The sequence below is a fragment of the Mytilus edulis genome, chromosome 11 (genome assembly GCF_963676685.1).
Source record: "Mytilus edulis chromosome 11, xbMytEdul2.2, whole genome shotgun sequence".
Taxonomy (NCBI): Eukaryota; Metazoa; Mollusca; class Bivalvia; order Mytilida; family Mytilidae; genus Mytilus; species Mytilus edulis.
In genome coordinates this window covers 21,869,516-21,890,477 of record NC_092354.1, presented here as the reverse complement: position 1 = coordinate 21,890,477, position 20,962 = coordinate 21,869,516, and the positions used below count along the sequence as shown (strand labels likewise).

The window sequence follows — 20,962 nt, the reverse complement described above, 5'->3', positions numbered from 1 at the left end:
AAAATGAAATATAAAATTTTAAAACTCAAAATTTTGGTAAACTGTGATACCGAAGAGAATAGACGAATCAACAAAATACCATAGGGGTGTTTTTAAATGTTCTCATTAGAATTGTTTGAATTTTTCAAAAACTAATAATTTCTGAGATAGATAATAACATTTAAATTTGTATTCGTCAAAATATCAATAAATTGTGTTATTTTGATTCGATTTAATCGCAAAAAATATATCAAAATATTGTGTCACACCAATCTAACTTACCCATAGCAACGGTTGTTTCTAGGCTCAACAACATTCAGTGTGCAGCTCTTGAAGAACTTTGAACATTCCAACAAAATGGTAAGAGTTTTGAAGAAGTCCGAGCAATAATTGAATAAATTTGACATTAGAAATATAGACTTACATCGTATCCTTTACATTTCAAATTGCTGGCACTTTCAAATTCATTATTTACTACCAAAGATAAAGTCAAAGTTGAAAGAATGCCACTCAAAAAGGGTCCATATACCATTATACTTTAGAGTTTTAGGCCAATAAGTGAAGGTTCATTCATGGTTATGGTTAGGTTATGGGATATTTTAGCTCCGGGTTAGGTTTATGGTTAGAGCTATGTGTACTATCCACAATAATATCCAGTTTAAAAATCATGACTTATTCAAACTGAGGTAGACAATGCATACATTATAAAAGTGCAAGGTCCAACGTTGCCTAACGATGATTTTATTCTTTTGTTGCATATTTGGCAACACATGTACAGTTTGTCAGACCTGTCATGAATAAAATTCAACTTATCACTTTTTGTTCGCCATTACAGGACACTGAATTTACTTTGTCTTTGTCATGTTTGTGCTGTCCAATATTTTCCTATGAAATTTTATGTGAACATCTGTGACCATGTCGTTGTTACTGTATATTGTGTGTAGTGTCTAAATTTTGTACAATGGCATGAAGTAAAAAAATAAACGTCTTGCTAGTTTGATAATGTACATGATGTATTGAAATCTAAATGACGTACAACAACTATACTGACGTTACAATTGAGCGGCGCACTAGCCTTTACTGTACATATAGTAAGCAGACTTCACAACACTGAATGACAAGAATAGTTCTACTGTTGGGGATCACAAATAAAGATACAATTCTGGTCTATTACAAATGTTTGCTCAGTCAAGTTTCCGTTAGAATTAGCTATGCGAAGGATTTATAAATGTTCAATATACATGCATATGCTATAATCGTGTTGCAAGGCACATTTTTATCATTCCTTTGCTGTATAAATGGTTTGAATTGTTATGATTGGTATTCACACCAGTGCTGTATTTACACCTTTCAGTCAAAAAAGTTTATGTTTTATGGTTTGTGATCTAGATACATATGGCGCCATTAGTGTAAAAAAAAAAGAGGCAATCTGAATCATAAAGTTTGATTTATTTCATAGCGATGTTTTTTTTCTTTGAATTGAAATAATTAAAAAGTCCTGTTTCTAACAAAGAATGTTTTTAAGACATAATTGTAACCATATACATGTACATGTGCATTACAGATTTAAAAGTTTAACAGTGTAAATAAAGGCAACAGTAGTATACTGCTGTTCAAAACTCATAAATCCATGGACAAAAAACAAAATCGGGGTAACAAACTAAAACCGAGGGAAACACATTAAATATAAGAGGAGAACAACGACATAACACTAAAATGTAACACACATAGACAAAATCCCACGAGAATAACAAATATAACATATATACAGGGTTTAAGCTAGGATTTTGAGGGCTTTAGTCACTTTTGCGCGCTATTAAAATCAACCTTATTTTGTGTATAAGCAATAGAACAATGATGTATAGTACTAGCTTCATCTTTTGACTTAGTCAGATTTTAAGGGATTGAGGCACCAGCATGATTGGCAGTTATTGTATGATTTGACTGTATTGGCTATTATTATGAAAGATTCTGACATGGAATCACAATTTCTCTTCAGTTTATTCCAGGGGTCATTCCTGAACAACAAAAGTTGGATTCTATTTTTTTTAAACAAGGAATCACAGCAGAAATCAATTTGCAATGATTATTTCACTGCATAATCATTATCCTTATAAAACATCTTAGTCGATATTTGGATATCATTTCTATCAAGATGGAAATGTATTATATCCTTTTTGGAACGATTATAATGACTGAAAGGAGGTTGTAAACAAATCAACAATAGATCACGTTTACTACTTTCGGTTTTAAAATGAAACGAAAACGGGAAGTGACACGTGGATAATAAATTCAAAACGAGTCCGGATTCATCAGGAAATTATTATTTTTCGATTTAAATTCCTTTAGTAAGAGATATATATTTGTCTCTCTCGTTTAATTGATTCTAAATGATTTCGTATTTTACGTTTTTAATGTCTATATAGTCAAAAGGATACTTTCACGCATGCGTAGAACACAATACAGGAAGCACCTGTTTAAAACATTTCTCGTGAACTTTTTGAATAAACACATGAAAGTTCTTTATTTTAAATGGAAATTGTTGAAAGTTTTTGATGAAAATTTAAATCAAATATGACGAAAATGCCTTCGAATGACGAATCTACGATAAACTAACTTCAGATTGTGATCGTTTGGGAAATATTGAAATTCAAATGCGAACTGTCCGGCATTGTTACATTTTTGATTAAATGACGAAATTATACTCCTGGTTGTTGAAATGCCGACTGACTGATTTTCCTGGGGAAATAATTATGATGGTCATTCAATTATGGGGTTAATTAATAAATTACGGATAAGTGACCCATCTGAGCGGATTAGTTGTAATCACACCTGTTGAAAATGTTAATTACCTGGAGGTCATAAACTTGTCAAAAACATGAAGACAGGTAGATTTATAGTTTTTATTGCGAATTTTTTTTTACACTTTCAAAATTAAAGTGACGAAATTGATTTGAAATACTTTCGTCAATGAGAAAACCCTTTCGTAAAATACGAAAGTGACGAGCGCTAGCAAAATCACTGCATATATATATATAACATCAAAACCAAATACATGAATTTGGGATAGACAAGTACCGTGACACGTCTTATCGCAATGTGAATTTACACACAAAGATAAGAGAAAACAAACGACACAACGTTATAATGTAATACACACAGAAACGAACTATAATATAACAATGGCCATATTCCTGACTTGGTACAAGGCATTTTTAAAGGAAAAATTGCATCACTTTGAAACAGAATAGAACTTATACGATGCAATATTTTTTGTTTTCTAATGTAATATGAAAAATAAATTGAGCCTGAACTCCTTAGTCATGTTAGTGTAATGCTATGATAAATCTTCATATTTTTTTTTTATTAAAAATCAATTGTTCATATTTCAGACAACTGTTCGGAGACTGACTGCTTCTGAGAGGGAACGGCAGTTACAGAACTACCGTAGGCATGAAGAAGTACGGGAAGACACCATCCGTCAGTTGGGCACCCAGAAGTTGTTGGAGGCAAATATGAGTAATGAAGAAAAACTCTCAGAGAAACGTTACATCAGACGAATGATGATGGAGCAGAAAGAGAGAGATATGGAGGACACAATTCTCAAGGTTTGTGCTAAACTTAGTTGTAATACCTTTTCATAAGAATAACTTTCATTACATTTACATGTTTCCTACAAAAAAAACTACATTTGAAAACAATTATTTAGTAACCTGTTGAAAGGGTTTTGATCGCACGATCTTTTTAACTCACAGACATTATTCATAACAACAAAAAAAGTAATATAAAATTACTTTATGCACATACACAATGTATATTTTATTGAAATGTCAATGCAACTGGTAAAAGCTACTAAGTCTAAAATATAGGGCAGACCATGGCTAGTGGTAAAAATTAAACAAAGCACATACTACATTGGAACCACAGATTATTGAATGATATGAGCAAATCAGTCTGCGCAATCCTGAAAACATTCCACCGTTGATATAAATCAAGAGTTAATATTGCTTTAGGAACAGGGCAAAAAAAGCTGTATTGGCCCATGGGCTCATACAGGACGTTCACTTCCAGTTTCAATTTTTTTACACCTTTAATATGTATTGTTACAAAAAATGTATGAACAAAAACATGTTTAATTTATTTTATATTTTAAAGTTATAGAATAAAAAGTTTTTAAGTCTTGAAAAGGAAATATTTTGATTTACTGACATTGTTTCATATCCATTGATTAATCATCAGAACGCAAAATTGGTAACCAAGAAAATAAAGGAATATACTGTATTTTATTTACATACACATTTTAGGCACAGAGAGATAGATTGATCAGAGAAGAACAAATGTTACAAGAAGAAAGATTGGCTCAGGAAATGGAGAAACACAAATTAGAAGGAATGAGAGATGAAAAAATGAGACAACAAATTAGGGAAACAAGGTACAAATAATTTACAGTGACTTTATAAGCTGTCAATATTCTAGATGTTGACTAAATATTCTTTGGTTGATTATTATACCATTTGGTCAATTATTTTCATTCTCAATTTTAAAGTTTTCATTTTTAATTTCCTGTCTTTCTCTTTGCTCTATTTCTTATATATCAGAAAATTCTTACCTTGCTGAGGCCAAATAAAAATATATGTGTGGTTCCAGTAACCCGACCAACCCTAGTTAAAACCCCCCGACCCAAGAACTTTTTTTTTTCATTTCTGAAAAATAAATTTTCAAACGATCAAATTTTGAGGATTGTGAATTAAAATAATTAAATTCATAGATTTCTGTCATCTGAATTTCCATCACAAGTTTCTGTTGTGGCTAAAATGCAACAATTCATAACAGAATGCAACAAAATTAACTAAAAACGTATCATGACTGTTTATTTTACAACCAAACACATGTAAAAATGGTGGACTTCCGTTTGGGGCGTGTATAATACCGGAAACAATTTCGGTAAACACACAATTTTTTTCCGGATTTTGACATTCAAAAATAAAAATTAAAAAAAATTAAAAAAATTTGCCGACCTACTGACCCTATTTTTTAAAAGTATGTAACTGGAACCACACATATATTTTTATTTGGCCTGAGGATCTTGTCAAAATTTATCGTCACAGCAATGAGATGTCATCTATTCAAATTTATTTTCCATCATTTTAAAAAAGATTGTCACAGATACATGTATGACACACACAATAAAAATATGCAGATCTGTTAAGGTCTTTCAATTCACTGCAAATTTGAAAAAAAAACTGTTTTGTAAGAGTACCAGTTTCACTATTTTGTATGACATTTTTCAAGCTACTAGCTAAAGAGCACTACAAACTATATCTGAATACAAAAAAAAAGAAATTATTTAAGTATATTTTGTGCTATGGGAGATAATCATAATATCTGCATCTGCACTATGATGTAAATTGTAATTTAAAACCATGAATTTTATCATGTTATGATTTTTACACTGGTCATCTTTTTCTTACCTAAGAAAGGAGTAGGTCTGGTAAGGGCCGATTTTGGCCCCAAATTTCAGTTTCGTCTAACGAGATATTTAGGACACTTTTTAAACACTTAAATGTCTATTTTAATTGATTCGATTAGTTTATGCTAAATATTTTAACTGATTCAGTCATTAAAAACGCTCCGATTGAAGCTTAAATATGAAAAATCTATCAAATATGCCAAAAAACGTCACTTTTCAGATGGTTTTCGTCAAAAATGAAAGTGGCCGCATCCGTGTTCATCCTCAACCTTTATATATGTTATGTATTATCATCAAATACAACTTACATTTCAATATTATGAATGAACACGAATGCGGCCACTTTCATTTAAGACGGAAACCATCTAAAATTTAACTAAAATGCTATAATTATGAAGATTTCAGTAATTTAGCATGACTTTATGATGCTAGTACACGATATATGTGCATTGTATTGTCAAAAATAGCACATATTTATGTAGCAGAAGCATTCTACTTTCCAAAAAATAGCTAAAAGATTACATTTTCACAATTTTGCAAAACTGCTTAATTGTGGGGCCAAAAAGGGGTCTTACTGAACTCCTTTGCATTTCATGCTTTGTTCAATCAATTTTGATATATCTTTGTAGTCTTGAACTTCGAGAGCTGGAATCCAAACTTAAGGCAGCTTACATGAACAAAGAACGATCAGCACAAATCGCTGAGAAAGAAGCACTGAAATTTGATAAGATGGTAATTATTTATTTAATGATGCATGATATGTTTTTTTTGCAACCACTTTACACTTTTATATTCAAGAGTTTATAAGGACTTTTGAGTTTGACCAGGGCTTTCCTAGAAATACATAAAAATTGATAACTGGAATTTTCAAAATTACTACACAGTACAACAGACCACATCAATAATAGAACTTATCTATACTCCTCAGAAAGAAAGAAATATACAAACAAAAGGAAAACAACAAAACAACTACAAACAATTAGTGCTCCAACAGGCTCAATTTGTAAATTATCTCCCTTTAGTAACTTAAAGGTAATATGATATTCTCATCTGTTATTTGAACCAATCAGAAATTATTGAAATTGTCTCCCCATGATAATTTGAACAATTTCTCCTGCGCATATAATTATAAGAGGGTGGTAAAGAGGGGGTGCTTGCACGAAAAAAACGTGAAATAAGACATAATTTCACGTTGAACGTGAAATAATTTCTGTAATGAACGTTGCACGAAAAATAAATACTTTTATTTGAACCTTTTGTGACTGAGTTACTGTCTTGTATATATTAACTCTTTGTTTTACTTGATATTCCCTATTTAGTATACACATTTATGATATAATTGGTTTACGGCTTTTAAAAAGAATTTCTTGACAATCCCTGCCAAGTGTTTGAATTTTATTTGAAAAATACCGAGCACGCAAAATAAGACATTGAAAATCACAATGCACGTAAAATTAAATAAGCAGAACCCTTTGAACGAGGCACCCGTCTTGCACGACTGAACGTCAAATAAAAAAGTAAAACACGTTGAACGTGAAATAAAAAACGGTGATCACGTTGCACGAAAATAACCCTTTACCAAGAGTAACAACAAATGCTTTTCATTATTTGGAATACTATCCACCTTTGTTTCCCCATTGAGTCAGTGAAAATTCAACAGATCTAGAAAAAATCCCCAACTAATGAATTATAATTAGAACATGAAATTCATTGACAAGAGTACAAATGGGTATGAGGGTCTGGATGAGGGTTTGCAGAATAGATATAATAGACAATATAGGAGAATAAAGGGGGAGGAATCAAGAATACTGAATAGTGATTTATTAGGTACCAAATTATAAAGAATAGAGAATATTGTTCAATAAAATAAGGCCATGGAAAAATAATTGATGGTTTCCCCTAATCCAACCGGGCCATTTGTTTACCGCTGGGTCTATAAAATTTTCCCATGTTAGGGGAAACCAACAATGAATTTTCCATGGCCTAAAGAAAAGGTAAAAATGGCCTAAAGAATGAAAGAATGTTAACTTAATTTTAATATAATCTTTCATGTGTGCTCTTTTTCAGAAACGGGATTCCGAGATATCCCGACAGATGAAGGAAGAACACGAGAGAGCAGGGGAGGCTGAGAAACAGAGGGAGGTAGAACGATATAAAGAACAGATCAGATACCAACAGGAACTAGAGAGACAGCTTGAGGAACAGGAGCACAAGAAACAACAGGCCTACGAGGAATTCCTCAAGGAGAAACTCATGATTGACGAAATCGTCAGGAAGATTTATGAGGAAGACCAAAGGTAAGGGAGCTACCATTTGATTTTTATGGGGGGGGGGGGGGGGGGGGGGGCTAGGATGAAATTTGAAAAAAATAGGCAGGACAGGAGTTTTGAGTAAAAAAAAAGGCAGGATGAGACACTTGCAAAAAAAAAAGTCAGAACGACAATTTAGGTAAAAAATAGTCAGGATAAAAAAAAAAAAAAAGGCAGGACCGAACAGAGTGAAAAATAAAAAGGCAGGACAGAGATTACAGCTGAAAAAAAATGCAGGACAAAATTTTTCATCCTAGCCCCCCCCCCCATAAAAATCAAATGGTAGCTCCCTAAATACATTCTGTAAATAAACTCATCATAGATACCAGGATTAAAATTTTATATTTATACAAGACTCTTGTTTTGTCTCCAAAAGACTCATCAGTGATGCTCGAATCAAAAAATGTTTATAGAGCCAAATATTAAAGCATGAAATATAAATGTAAAATGAAAATCTATTGGAACAATTCAAACTACACTAGGATTGTGATGAAAATAAAAACAATGAATTTTAAGTAAACTGAAACTGATGAGTTGTAATTTGGGATACAAACAATTTTTTAAGTTTCTGAATTTTTTTTTATTCGTGTAGAACTTACATGCAAAATATCTGACATCACAAATCAATAACTTCTTGTTAAACAGAAAACCTGAATAAACCATCCATAGTCCTATAGCCAACAAGTATATACTTGTTTAACTGTGTATAGTGTTTGCCAATGAGACAACTATCCTCCAAACCCAAAAAAGCAAGAAATTAAAACCCTTGATAATACAATGTTTACAAAAGCATTGACATTTAAGCAAATATTTTTTTTTATACTTAAAATTAGCATCTTGCCGTCAGATAAAATATTTAAAGTTCACATTTTTTACATTACAGAGAAAGAGAGCTTGCAATGGCCAAACAGAAAGCAACACAAGCCTACATTGAAGACTTCAAAAATGCAAGGGAGGAATGGAAAATCAGAGAGAGACAGCGCATGGAAGAGGAGAATATTAAAATCCGTGAATTTGCTAGACTACAACAATTACGGGAAAATGAAAGAATGGAGAGTAAAAAAGCCAAAGAAGCATCCATGGCTCGTGTTCAAGAAGCTGTAAGTTAAAAATAGTTTCTGGAATTCCATTTATTTCAAATCAGGGTGTTTTTATGACTGTCATAGCAAAACAAACTGAGAATCAATGAATTGACAGAAAATAATCAAAACCTATTCCATTATAACAGGCTGAAATTGAACAGAGCTTCATTTATTTAAAATAGAGTAGATTTTGATATTTTAAGAAAGATGTCGTCGCATGAAAGTTCAGAATCACTATAATATATTTTAAAAATTCTTAATAAACTTTTATGAGATTTTCTTCAAATATTCCTTAAAAGCATATCAGATTAATATCAGTTTTAACAGCTTGCTTTTAGACCCTTAAATTAATCATTTGCATTAATAAAATTATGTATTATTATGTAACTTGTATAAAATTGATAAGATAGGTTTACACTTATATTTCAGTTGGCACAAGATATTTCTAGAAAAGACGAAGAGAGGGAAGAGATGGAGAGAGTTCGAATGGAATTATATCAAGAGGAACAAGAAGAGAGAGAAAGACAAAAAGAAAGAGTAAGTCATATGATAAAGAGTTTCCTGACATTGGTGCCAACTTTAACAAATTTTCTAATTTTGTAAATTATATTCCATTTACTGCTTTTTTATGTCCCATTTATGGCATTATGTTTTCTGGTCAGTATGTCCATTCGTCCGTCTTTTTGTTCATTTGTCCGTTCGTTCGCCTGTCTGTCCCGTTTCAGGTTAAAGTTTTTGTTTGAGGTAGATTTTGATGAAGTTGAAGTCCAATCAATTTGAAACTTAGTAAACATGTTTCCTATGATATGATCTTTCTAATTTTTGTGCCAAATAAGAGGTTTTATCCCATTTTCACGGTCCACTGAACATAGAAAATGGTAGTGCGGATGAGGCATCTGTGTACCTTGGACACATTTTTGTTTATAGCATTCATACTGGTTCACATTTTACAAGTTTGAATTTAACGATTTTGTTCCTTGTCTTGTAGTATACTCGACAATTTTTCGTTGCATATTTTTTAGCTTCTGTATGAAGAAATTATTTGATATTTGTTTTGAAACCTTCTGCATGCGTCAATTACCATTAGGCAAAATTATGTAGAAAATGGTGTTTAGTTGTAGGGATATTTTCAAAGTCCCTTCCTACCCTCCCACATACATTTTAATGTAATAACCTTTATATGAATAGGAATATTCAATGTCTACATTTTTACACATTATGATTTTATTTAAGGAATGACTGTAATATTTTTTCTGTCTATGAAGAAATAACATAAAAAATTTGGTGCACACTGAATAATGTGCGTAGCGGGTTATTTAACAGTGTGCACCACATATTTTATTTTATTTCGAATAGACAGAAAAAATATTACAGTCATTTCTTATAATTTAATTCTAAATTCCATTTTAAACCGTAGAAAACCATGAAAAAACGTTGATGATGTCACGATCACATGACTAAATTATGTCTATGGGCTGATAACAATATAACGTCAGCCAATCAGAAGACGTGACATATCCAAAATTAAATTATTTATTTATATTCATTAAATGTTGTATAATAGTTTTATTGTCGAGCCTGCAACTTTTTGATATTTGTTTTGAAACCTTCTACATGCGTCAATTACCATTAGGCAAAATTATGTAGAAAATGGTTTTTAGTTGTAGGGATACTTTCAAAGTCCCTTCCTACCCTCCCACATATATTTTAATGGAATAGCCCTTTTATGATTATGAATATTCAATTTCGTCATTTTTACACATAGCCCTTATATAATTAGGAATTTTCAATATCAGCATTTTTACACATTTTGATTTTATATATATATATTAAATGTTCTTAAATACTTTTATTAATATTAAATGTTTTAAAATACTTTTATGTATATTAAAAGTTCTAAAAATACTTTTATTTATATTAAATGTTCTAAAATACTTTTATTTATATTGAATGTTCTAAAATACTTTTTCTATATTGAATGTTCTGTAATACTTTTATATATATTAAATGTTCTGTAATACTTTTATAGGAAGACATGGAGAAACGTATTAGGCAAAAGTTGGAGTTACAAGAAACACATGCCCAACAGATGCACTTCAAAAATCTACGGAGGAAGGCAGAGGAAGATGAGGAGGAAGAATTTAGAAGACAGGTAAGATTTCAACCATGACATCCTTTCAACCAAATTGAAAGTGGCTAGTAATTTCCTTGAACACCGGCTTCTTCCACCTTCTTGGGCACCTCAAAATATCAAAAAAGTGGCATTGAAACACCAACAATCCACCAATCTTCCACCAATAAGTCCTAATTTACAGAGTTTCACCAACTGTTTGAGTCTATTTAAAACATAATTTTTAATGATTTTTTTCAATTACCTCAGTTATTTATTTCTCAAACCCTAATATACAAAATTTCTTGAAGAAAATGTGTTACAATATTCACAGTTTAATATGAGTTGATTGATTTAAATAGAAAAAAGTCTTTATTTTGCAATTATTTTATTAGGGCTCCATAGGTGGCCTTTTGCATGGAAGAAATTCAGTCACTATCTAACTTCTCCTCCTTTTTCTTGTGACAGACAAAATATCCCACCTGTGATTTCATCCCAGATTACCAACTTTATATTTTACTTTAACATCTTTGTTTGATTGTTCAAATTTTTTATCAAAATAAATATGTAATAAGTATTTGCAATTGGGGCAATATGCGTAATAGATTCTCCATAGACGGTAATGTTAACGTTTTCTTCTGTTGCTCAGGCCATATCATAAACTTGGATATGTATGATGGCTCATTTTGAAGCTGAGACATTTGCACATGTGTGGTGCAATTATTGGGGTAGCAAGTGTGATTCGTTTTTCGTGTCGAGTGCCTAATCCAAAAAGATACTGAAAAAAGTCACTCTCCTCAGGAAATAATCACAAAATTCTGACTATAAAAATCATTAAAAAATATGTCCTTTGTAATTATTTGTTCAGGTTTATTTTTGCATACTTTTTTTTCACATCACATCAGCTCTACTAAATACCATTCCTAGTTCATTTATGTCAATTTTTTAAATCACAGTTTCCACAATTGTATGGCGGACTAATATTTTAATGAGAGTCATAAATCTGTGTTCCTCATCTCAAGGTCTATTAGGGATATTGTCCCAGCTGGGCATGCCCATCAATCAAGAAAAAAACATACTCAATTTGTCAGCCATTAGAAAAGATCTAAAAATCATTTAAGTGCACAGTAGGTCAGTACTTTGAATTTTTTTTCTTCTTCAGATGTTGGCCAAATTTGCAGAGGATGATCGCATAGAACAAATGAATGCTAACAAACGTAGAATGAAACAACTGGAACACAAAAGAGCAGTTGAGGATTTGATTGATAGAAGAAGGGACCAGTTTGCTGCCGATCGTGAACGAGAGGTAGCGGAGAGACGTGAAGACGAGAGAATGGAAGGCTTTAGAAGACAGATCATTGAAGAAGAGAGACAGAAATTGTTAAAGGAGCATGCAATGAGACTGTTAGGCTATCTACCAAAGGTAAAAAATTAAAATAACTGGTACTAAATTTCATACACAACAAGGAGAAAAGACAAAAACATTGGTTGTTGTGCCATGTGCCTTCAAATAAAATTCATCAATCGAATGAAGACAAATTATGATTTATGACAAAAAAAATATGATTACCTCTAATGATAAATCTTGTTGTCATGATATATATTCTAAAATTATTCAAAATACTTGGCGTCTTTTAAACTGAATGAAAAACCGCATTTCTCTTGAAATGTGTTGATTAATTAATTTTTGTGGGTATCAATTTTCATGGATTGAATATAAATTACATTTTTCATGGATATTTAATTTCGTAGTTTTGCCAATCTCTGCATGAAAAGCCTACAGAAATTTTGTTATTTGTTTAACATTTGAATTCAAGGTTCACTTGTTTTCACGAAACCCATGAAAATTGGTATCCAATAAATAAAAGTTTGTAAGGGTTCTACAGAACAGTGTCTCAACTACTTTTGCTGTTAACCAAAGAGTGAATGTGTTGTTTTCTGGCAGATAAAATTTAAGTCCATTTAAAAGAAAAAAATAAGGAAAAAATGGATTTATCTTTTTACAAAATTTACCTCTGGATACTATTTTATAATTATAAACAAGCTTTTGTCCAAGTTTGGTACAGAGGAAGGATAGTTTAAGAAATTATTAAAATTGGTAAAAACTTAAACAACAGAGTGAATATTTGTGGACGACACCGAAAGATTGTAGGATTGGCATGTCTCGCTTATTCAACTAAAGTCGATGGCTCGACAAAAATGAATCCACAGTAGTTAAATTGATTTTTTTATTTTGCAGGGAGTGATACGAGACGAAGGAGATTTAAACATGTTAGGAGGAGATTTTAAAGAAGCCTACAAAGCCAGACAAATAGACCCTTTTGATGATGAGGCATGGGACCAAAGAAGATGAATACGGCTATCAAATTAGTTAACATTCTGTCCATAAAACCTTTATTTATTGTATGATGTATACTTCAACTTTTGTGAAGAAGGGAAAAAATATATCTTGTTTGCTAAAGAAGTCTTGAAAGTTGAATTACAAAAGATAAAATAAAAGGTGGCATCATTATCTCAAAATAGTTCCTCTATTAAATTTTTACATGAATTGCAGAGGTTCATTTCTATTATAATTCAAGCCTTTGCACTCTTAAATCTTAGATAAGAAACATTGCCTTTACTGTTCTATTTATTATAAACAGACAGTTTTTATTATTTCTGGCATTTCAGGATAACTATAAGTACATTTTATTGAGCCAAAAAAGTTTAAGAACTCTTTCAAACTTTTTGTTTTTATCTTTCAAAAAATAAAGTTTGCACTTTGAATAACTCAAACAGCTGATTTTTAAAGCATATCAGTTAACCAAAAGGATCAGGAGCTTAATTATCACTGGAATCAGCAGTGAGTTTTTAAAATATTTAAATTTTATTGAAAAGATTTATACATATTGAAGCTATTAGATATTTCATGGCTCAATTTGAATATAGTTTGAAATTAGTTTAGTTTAATTATAGACATGACAAAAGGAAAAGTTATCAAAAGAAAAATGATTAATATTACTTTTCTACAAAACTTTAGTCGGAGAATATAGCTTAACAGGACCTATTTACTAAGCAAATGTTATTGAAAATAGGACTGGGCCCTAACTTGTTACAGAATATTCCATATGGTCAGATGGGCCCTTGGAGCAAAATTTTAAATCTTATTTTCTGGATTTTTGCAGTATTACAATACATCATAACATACAGTGTATGTCAAATGAATCTAAGTGCTTGTCAAAATGGACAGACAATGTCTTCAAAAATCTGTTATTAATCCTATATTCTTTTATTTTTAAAGATGTAATGAATGCAAGGGTGTGTGTGTGTATGACTGTGTTATGTGAATAGATAGAGTAAAAAAGACCAATCATGTGTGAAATATGTTTAATAGGTGTGAGGGAGATCTACTCGTGAATATTCAAAACAATTATGAGGAAGAACTGCTCATGAATATTCAAGACAATTATGACTGCTTGAATACATATTGTTCTTAATATTTGATGAATATTTATACATATCTGTTTTTTTATAGGTTATTTTACAATTGTAAATAATTATTAAACTGAAAGTGAAAACCTGACATTTGTTTAATGTTATTAACAGAAACATTTTATAAACAAAACAAGATCTACGAATAAAAACAATGTGACCATGCAAAGCCATTGGGTGGCTAAGAAAGAAGTTATTGCCCTTAAATAACGATTTATGACTAATTTTGTTGAGCCGGTGACTTCTGTCTGATAGTGATCTTCCAGGGGCAGTGGCATCAGCTAACAACTTTAAAGCTGCATCTTTCGTAAGGTAGAAGACCTTGATGCTTCATACAATATGTTTGGATGTCTTATGTTGTGAAGCATTGGACTGTTATATGTCCATTGTCCTTGACCTCAATTTTATGGTTAAATGACTTCTTCTATATACTTTTTATACGACCGCAAAAATTGAAAATTTTTTGGTCGTATATTGGTATCACGTAGACGTCGTCGTCGTCTGAATACTTTTAGTTTTCGCACTCTAACTTTAGTAAAAGTGAATAGAAATCTATGAAATTTTAACACAAGGTTTATGACCACAAAAGAAAGGTTGGGATTGATTTTGGGAGCTTTGGTCCCAACATTTTAGGAATTAGGGGCCAAAAAGGGCCCAAATAAGCATTTTCTTGGTTTTCGCACTATAACTTTAGTTTAAGTAAATAGAAATCTATGAAATTTTGACACAAGGTTTATGACCACAACAGGAAGGTTGGGATTGATTTTGGGAGTTTTGGTTCCAACAGTTTAGGAATTAGGGGCCAAAAAAGGGCCCAAATAAGCATTATTCTTGGTTTTCGCACAATAACTTTAATATAAGTAAATAGAAATCAGTGAAATTTTAACACAAGGTATATGACCACAAAAGAAAGGTTTGGATTGATTTTGGGAGTTGAGGTCCCAACAGTTTAGGAATTAGGGGCCAAAAAGGGGCCCAAATAAGCATTATTCTTGGTTTTCACACTATAACTTTAGTATAAGTAAATAGAAATCTATGAAATTTAAACACAAGATTTATGACCATAAAAGGAAGGTTAGGTTTCATTTTGGGAGTTTTGGTCCCAACAGTTTAGGAATAAGGGGCCCAAAGGGTCCAAAATTGAACTCTGTTTGATTTCATCAAAAATTGAATAATTGGGGTTTTTTGATATGCCACATCTAACTGTGTATGTAGATTCTTATTTTTTTTTGTCCCTTTTTCAAATTGTTCTACATTAAAGTCCAAAGGGTCCAAAATTAAACTAAGTTTGATTTTAACAAAAATTGAATTCTTGGGCTTTTTTGATATGCTGAATCTAAACATGTACTTAGATTTTGATTATGGGCCCAGTTTTCAAGTTGGTTCAAATCAGGATCCAAAATTATTATATTGTGCAATAGCAAGAAATTTTCAATTGCACAGTTTTCAGCAATAGCAAGAAATCTTCAATTGCACAGTATTGTGCAATAGCAAGAAATTTTGAATTGCACAGTATTGCACAATAGCAAGAAATCTTGAATTGCACAGTATTGTGCAATAGCAAATATTTCAATTGCACAGTATTGCGCAATAGCAAGAAATATCTAATTGCACAATATTGTGCAATAGCAAGAAATTTTCAATTGGAGTTATCTTTCTTTGTCCAGAATAGTAGTTGAATCAACTTAAATTATTGTTTTATACAATATACAATGTATATTCACTTTTACTACCAACTGATAAATTAAAACAATCTTTACCATTCAGTGATAACAAGCAATTTATTTTACATTTTAATATTTTATGATGTATTTAAATGAGTAGTTATTGTTGCAAACTCCATTAGAAATTTGAATTGAGATTAGTTTTGGAAAAAGGGAAAGGGGGTTGTGAAAAAAAAGGGGGGGGGTTAAATTTCATAAATAAAAAGAAAATTTCTTTCAAACATTTTTTTGAGAGGATTAATATTCAACAGCATAGTGAATTGCTCAAAGGCAAAAACATATTTTAAGTTCATTAGACCACATTCATTCTGTGTCAGAAACCTATGCTGTGTCAACTATTTAATCACAATCCAAATTTAGAGCTGAATCTAGCTTGAATTTTGTGTCCATACTTGCCCCAACCGTTCAGGGTTCAACCTCTGCGGTCGTATAAAGCTGCGCCCTGCGGAGCATCTGGTTAGGACTTTAATTTCTCTCTTGACATGGTAACTATGTTAAGTATGTCATACCTTGCAAGGTCGTCATGCCTATCAGTTCATCTGACCTCAACTTCATTTCAAGGATCAGTGAACAAGGTTAAGTTTTTGTGTTCAAGACCATATCTCAGATGCTATACACAATAGGTCTACTACATTTGGTGAAAGATGTACATGTCCAACTTACCGGTGTTATCCACCCTTTACCTCATTTTCATGCTTCAGTGGTTAAGATCAAGTTTTTTTATGTTTTGGTCTTTTTTTTTCTTATATTATATGCAATAGGTCAACTATATTTGGTGTATTGAAATATTTCACAATGTTAAGATTTCTTGGTAAAGTTGATTGTAAGAAAATATAAGCAATTGGTCATCTCTTAATATTTGGTGTATGGAGTTATAAGGTGTGCATGTATTATTTTTTTTTCATCATGTTAAGTTGATGTGATACTTGTTGTAAAGCTTTATATTTAGGACAATCAACATAAAATCAATGATCAGCAGATGGGACATTTCATTGTCTGCACTCTTGTGTGTTTGATATGGGTTATAGTTATAGATAAAGACAACAGTAGTATACCGCTGTTCTAAATTCATATATCGATAAGGGAAAATCATATCTGGGTTACAAACAAAAACTGAGGGAAATGCATCAAATATAAGAGAACTACAACACAACATTAAAATGTTACTCACACAGAAACGAACTATATGTTTGTGCATCTATTTGTTTATCTCCCATTTCAGGTTAAATATTTTGGGTCACTGTAGGTGTTAATAAAGTTTAGGTCCAATCAACTTGAAACATGGTACACATCTTCCCTATAATATGATCTTTTTAATTTTTCTGCCAAGTTAACAGTTTTGATATATAGTAGTGCCAGTGTGACATCCGTAAACTATGAACATATTCTTTCAAAAGTCATTGTAGATAATGCAGGAACTGAAGACAAAAATAATAATCTGAAAAATTATAAAAAAGTGAAAACAACTAAAACAATTGGACACTTGCAGACATCTTAAGGGAATAATTTCATTAAACCGCTGTTTGTTTTAACTTATTTTGGCTTGCGGTGACACCCTGTTCACTTTTCAAAAATTTCTTATAAAAAAGTGCTGCTCCAATTTCAACCAAACTAATTATGTGAGTGATCATTATAAGATAATTAGTAAATAAGAAGGCACATATACCATTGAGACATTCAAATTCATAAGTCGGAAACAAACTGACTGTTAAAGTTTAATGCCATGACTTAAAAGAAAATAAGATCATATAATAAATATTAACAGGCTTAATAGTCAACTAATTTGTGATGGCATTCATAAATCTTACGAATGGATGATTTCATCTTCATCTATTGGAACTCTTGGTTTAATAGTTTCCTGATGAACATTAGCCCTCTATCAAGGAAATCATCATAGGAAATACAAGGTCTTGAATATCTTATCGGATGGGACAAATGTACTCTGTATTCGGGTGCATTCGTCTCAACTCGGCCGATTTCGTACCCTCATCTAAGGATAGAAGGAGAGTAGCGGATTCTACCGAGGATTGCCGAATGTATTCGCGTGCTGTAGGAATTTTGCTACATAAATATTGAAAGTTCACAAAAGGGAAAGCTGAAATCATCGTTGTTATAGGAGTTGAAAACATTTTAAAGAAAATTACAACATTTTAAAACTTGGGAATTGGAGGTATACAATCTTTGTATTGTGCTACCTTAAATGGTGTTTCCCTCTTTTTATCAATTATCCCGAAAATTAAAAAAAAAACTGAATCAATTTTAGCCACACTCATCATAATAAGTTTGAGTGCCCCTTAGCAGATCAACACTAAAGAAGTTGTAAACACGAAACGGTATTATTTTAACCAATTGTTTTCCAAGAACTAGAACAGACTCATCAGTGACGCTAAAATAATAAATAGTTATAAAGTAAAAAAAAGTACAATGTAGAACAGCATTGAGGACCCAAAATTCCAAAAAGTTGTGCCAAATACGGCTAAAGTAATCTATGTCTTGGATAAGACAATCCTTAGCAGGCATTCCGAATAATTCATACTTTTGCAAACAGTAAATTTATAAAAATTACCATATATTAATTATTCATGTCAACACCAAAGTGCTGACTACTGGGCTTACAAAACGTCCACAAACAGTGGTGTAAATAGTTATTAAAGGTACCAGGCTTATAAAAATTTTTACTGTATTTAGCTCATCAGCTATACTTTTTACTGTATTTAGCTCGTGTGCTATACTATTATAAGGTCTTGTTCGTACCTGAAGAACCTTATAATATAGATGAAAGTTTTGTGCTATACTATTATAAGGTTTTTTTCGTACTGAAAAAGCACATATCTGAAGAACCTTATAATATAGATGAAAGTTTTGTGCTATACTATTATAAGGTCTTTTTCGTACTGAAAGCACATATCTGAAGAACCTTATAATATAGATGAAAGTTTTAAGCAGGACATTTGACAAAAACTGGGGGTAAACAAGACCGTAATACCTTAAGCAGTAAAATCATTACCAGCTTTACATTTGTATGCACCTATCCTAAGTTTGGAGCCTGCTGTTTACTGGTTCCTGTTTGTTGTTGTGGTTCATACTGGTGTTTCTCGTTTAATATGTATATAATGCCGTTGGTTTTTCTGCTTGAATGTTTTACACTTTTCATTTTGGGGACCTGTATGGCTTGGTGCTCGATATGAGTCAAGGATCCATTTTGAAGGTCGGACTTTGAACTACATGTATAAAAATTGATTGTTAACTTTTTATACATTGTGACTTGGATAAAGAGTTAATTAATTGGCACTCATACCACATATCCTTACATCTATATAACAAGACCATACAAATGTTGATACAACTTAAAACATTGAGAGGTTTCACAAGGAGTTACGATAATACCTTTTTTAAGTTAAGTGGCGATCCTTTTTTCTGAAACATGATTTCATATAACTTTTATATATCTAGGTCCTGACAGGCCTTCACACTTTCCTTAATGCACTAGTTTGTCTGTACTCATAGTAGATTTTGTGGTTTAAAAATGGCCATATTTTTCAATTCCTTTAGATGAACCTTGATATATAAAGTTATCAAAGGTACCCTGATTATAATTCAATACTCCAGACGCGTGATTCGTCTAACTAAGACTCAACAGTGACGCTTAGATCAAATTAGTTATAAAGCCAAACAAATCCAAAGTTGAAGAGCATTGTGGCCCCAAAATTCAAAAAAAAAAGTTGTACCAAATACGGCTAAGGTAATCTATTCCTGGGATAAAAAAAATCCTTAGTTTTTTTTTCGAAAAAATCAAAGTTTTGTAACAGGAAATTTATAAAAATGACCATATAATTGGTATTCATGTCAACACTTAAGTGCCGACTACTGGGCTGGTGATACCTTCGGGGACGAAACGTCCACCAGCAGTGGCATCGACCCAGTGGTGAAAAAAGGTAACAAAGGTACCAGAATTATAATTCTAATACGCCGGACGCTCGTTTCGTCTACATAAGACTTATCAGTGACGCTCGTTTTGTCTACATAAGACTTATCAGTGACGCTCGTTTCGTCTACATAAGACTTATCAAACAAAACTTTACGACAAAAGAGATGATTTCAGCTTTCCAATTGTGAACTTTCCATTTCTAAGTAGCAACATTCCAGCAGCACCTGCATACGGGGTATATATCTCCCAATTGATACGATATTCCCGTGCTTGCATTTCCTATCATGATTTTCTTGATAGAGGGTTACTGCTCACAAGGAAGCTATTAAACCAAGAGTTCCAAATGGTGAAGTTGAAATCATCCCTTCGTAAATTTTACGGACGCCATCACGAGTTGGTTGACCGTTATGGAATAACCGTTTCACAAATGATATCGGATATGTTCCTTACGTCGTAACTACAATCCCCTTCCCTTTCATGAATGTGACCTACCGAATTATACTATTTACCGGATTTGTAATCACATAAGCAACACGACGGGTGCCACATGTGGAGCAGGATCTGCTTACCCTTCCTGAGCACCTGAGATCACCCCTAGTTTTTGGTGGGGTTCGTGTTGTTTATTCTTTAGTTTTCTATGTTGTGTCATGTGTACTATTGTTTTCTGTTTGTCTTTTTCATTTTTAGCCATGGCGTTGTCAGTTTGTTTTAGATTTATGAGTTTGACTGTCCCTTTGGTATCTTTCGTCCCTCTTTTATCAGTGACGCTCAGATCAAAAAAGTTATAAAGCCGAACAAATACAAAGTTTACTCAGGGATATAATCATGATAATCAGGAAGCGTCCTAGGTACTCATGAGTTTATAAAACGACGCATCTAGCTCGATTAC

The 20,962-nt window shown here is 31.9% G+C and overlaps 1 protein-coding gene across 1 annotated transcript; it reads left to right on the top strand.

The window, feature by feature from the left end:
• Positions 1-63: 63 nt before the first annotated feature.
• LOC139494693 (meiosis-specific nuclear structural protein 1-like) lies at positions 64-14,512 on the top strand. The gene is made up of 10 exons (XM_071282869.1): positions 64-339; positions 3,372-3,587; positions 4,284-4,411; positions 6,079-6,181; positions 7,517-7,746; positions 8,642-8,858; positions 9,270-9,377; positions 10,870-10,992; positions 12,113-12,373; positions 13,190-14,512. Exons 1-10 carry the CDS (start codon positions 337-339, stop codon positions 13,301-13,303), a joined length of 1,503 nt encoding a protein of 500 aa, XP_071138970.1. The 5' UTR covers positions 64-336; the 3' UTR covers positions 13,304-14,512.
• The last annotated feature ends 6,450 nt before the right edge of the window (positions 14,513-20,962 follow it).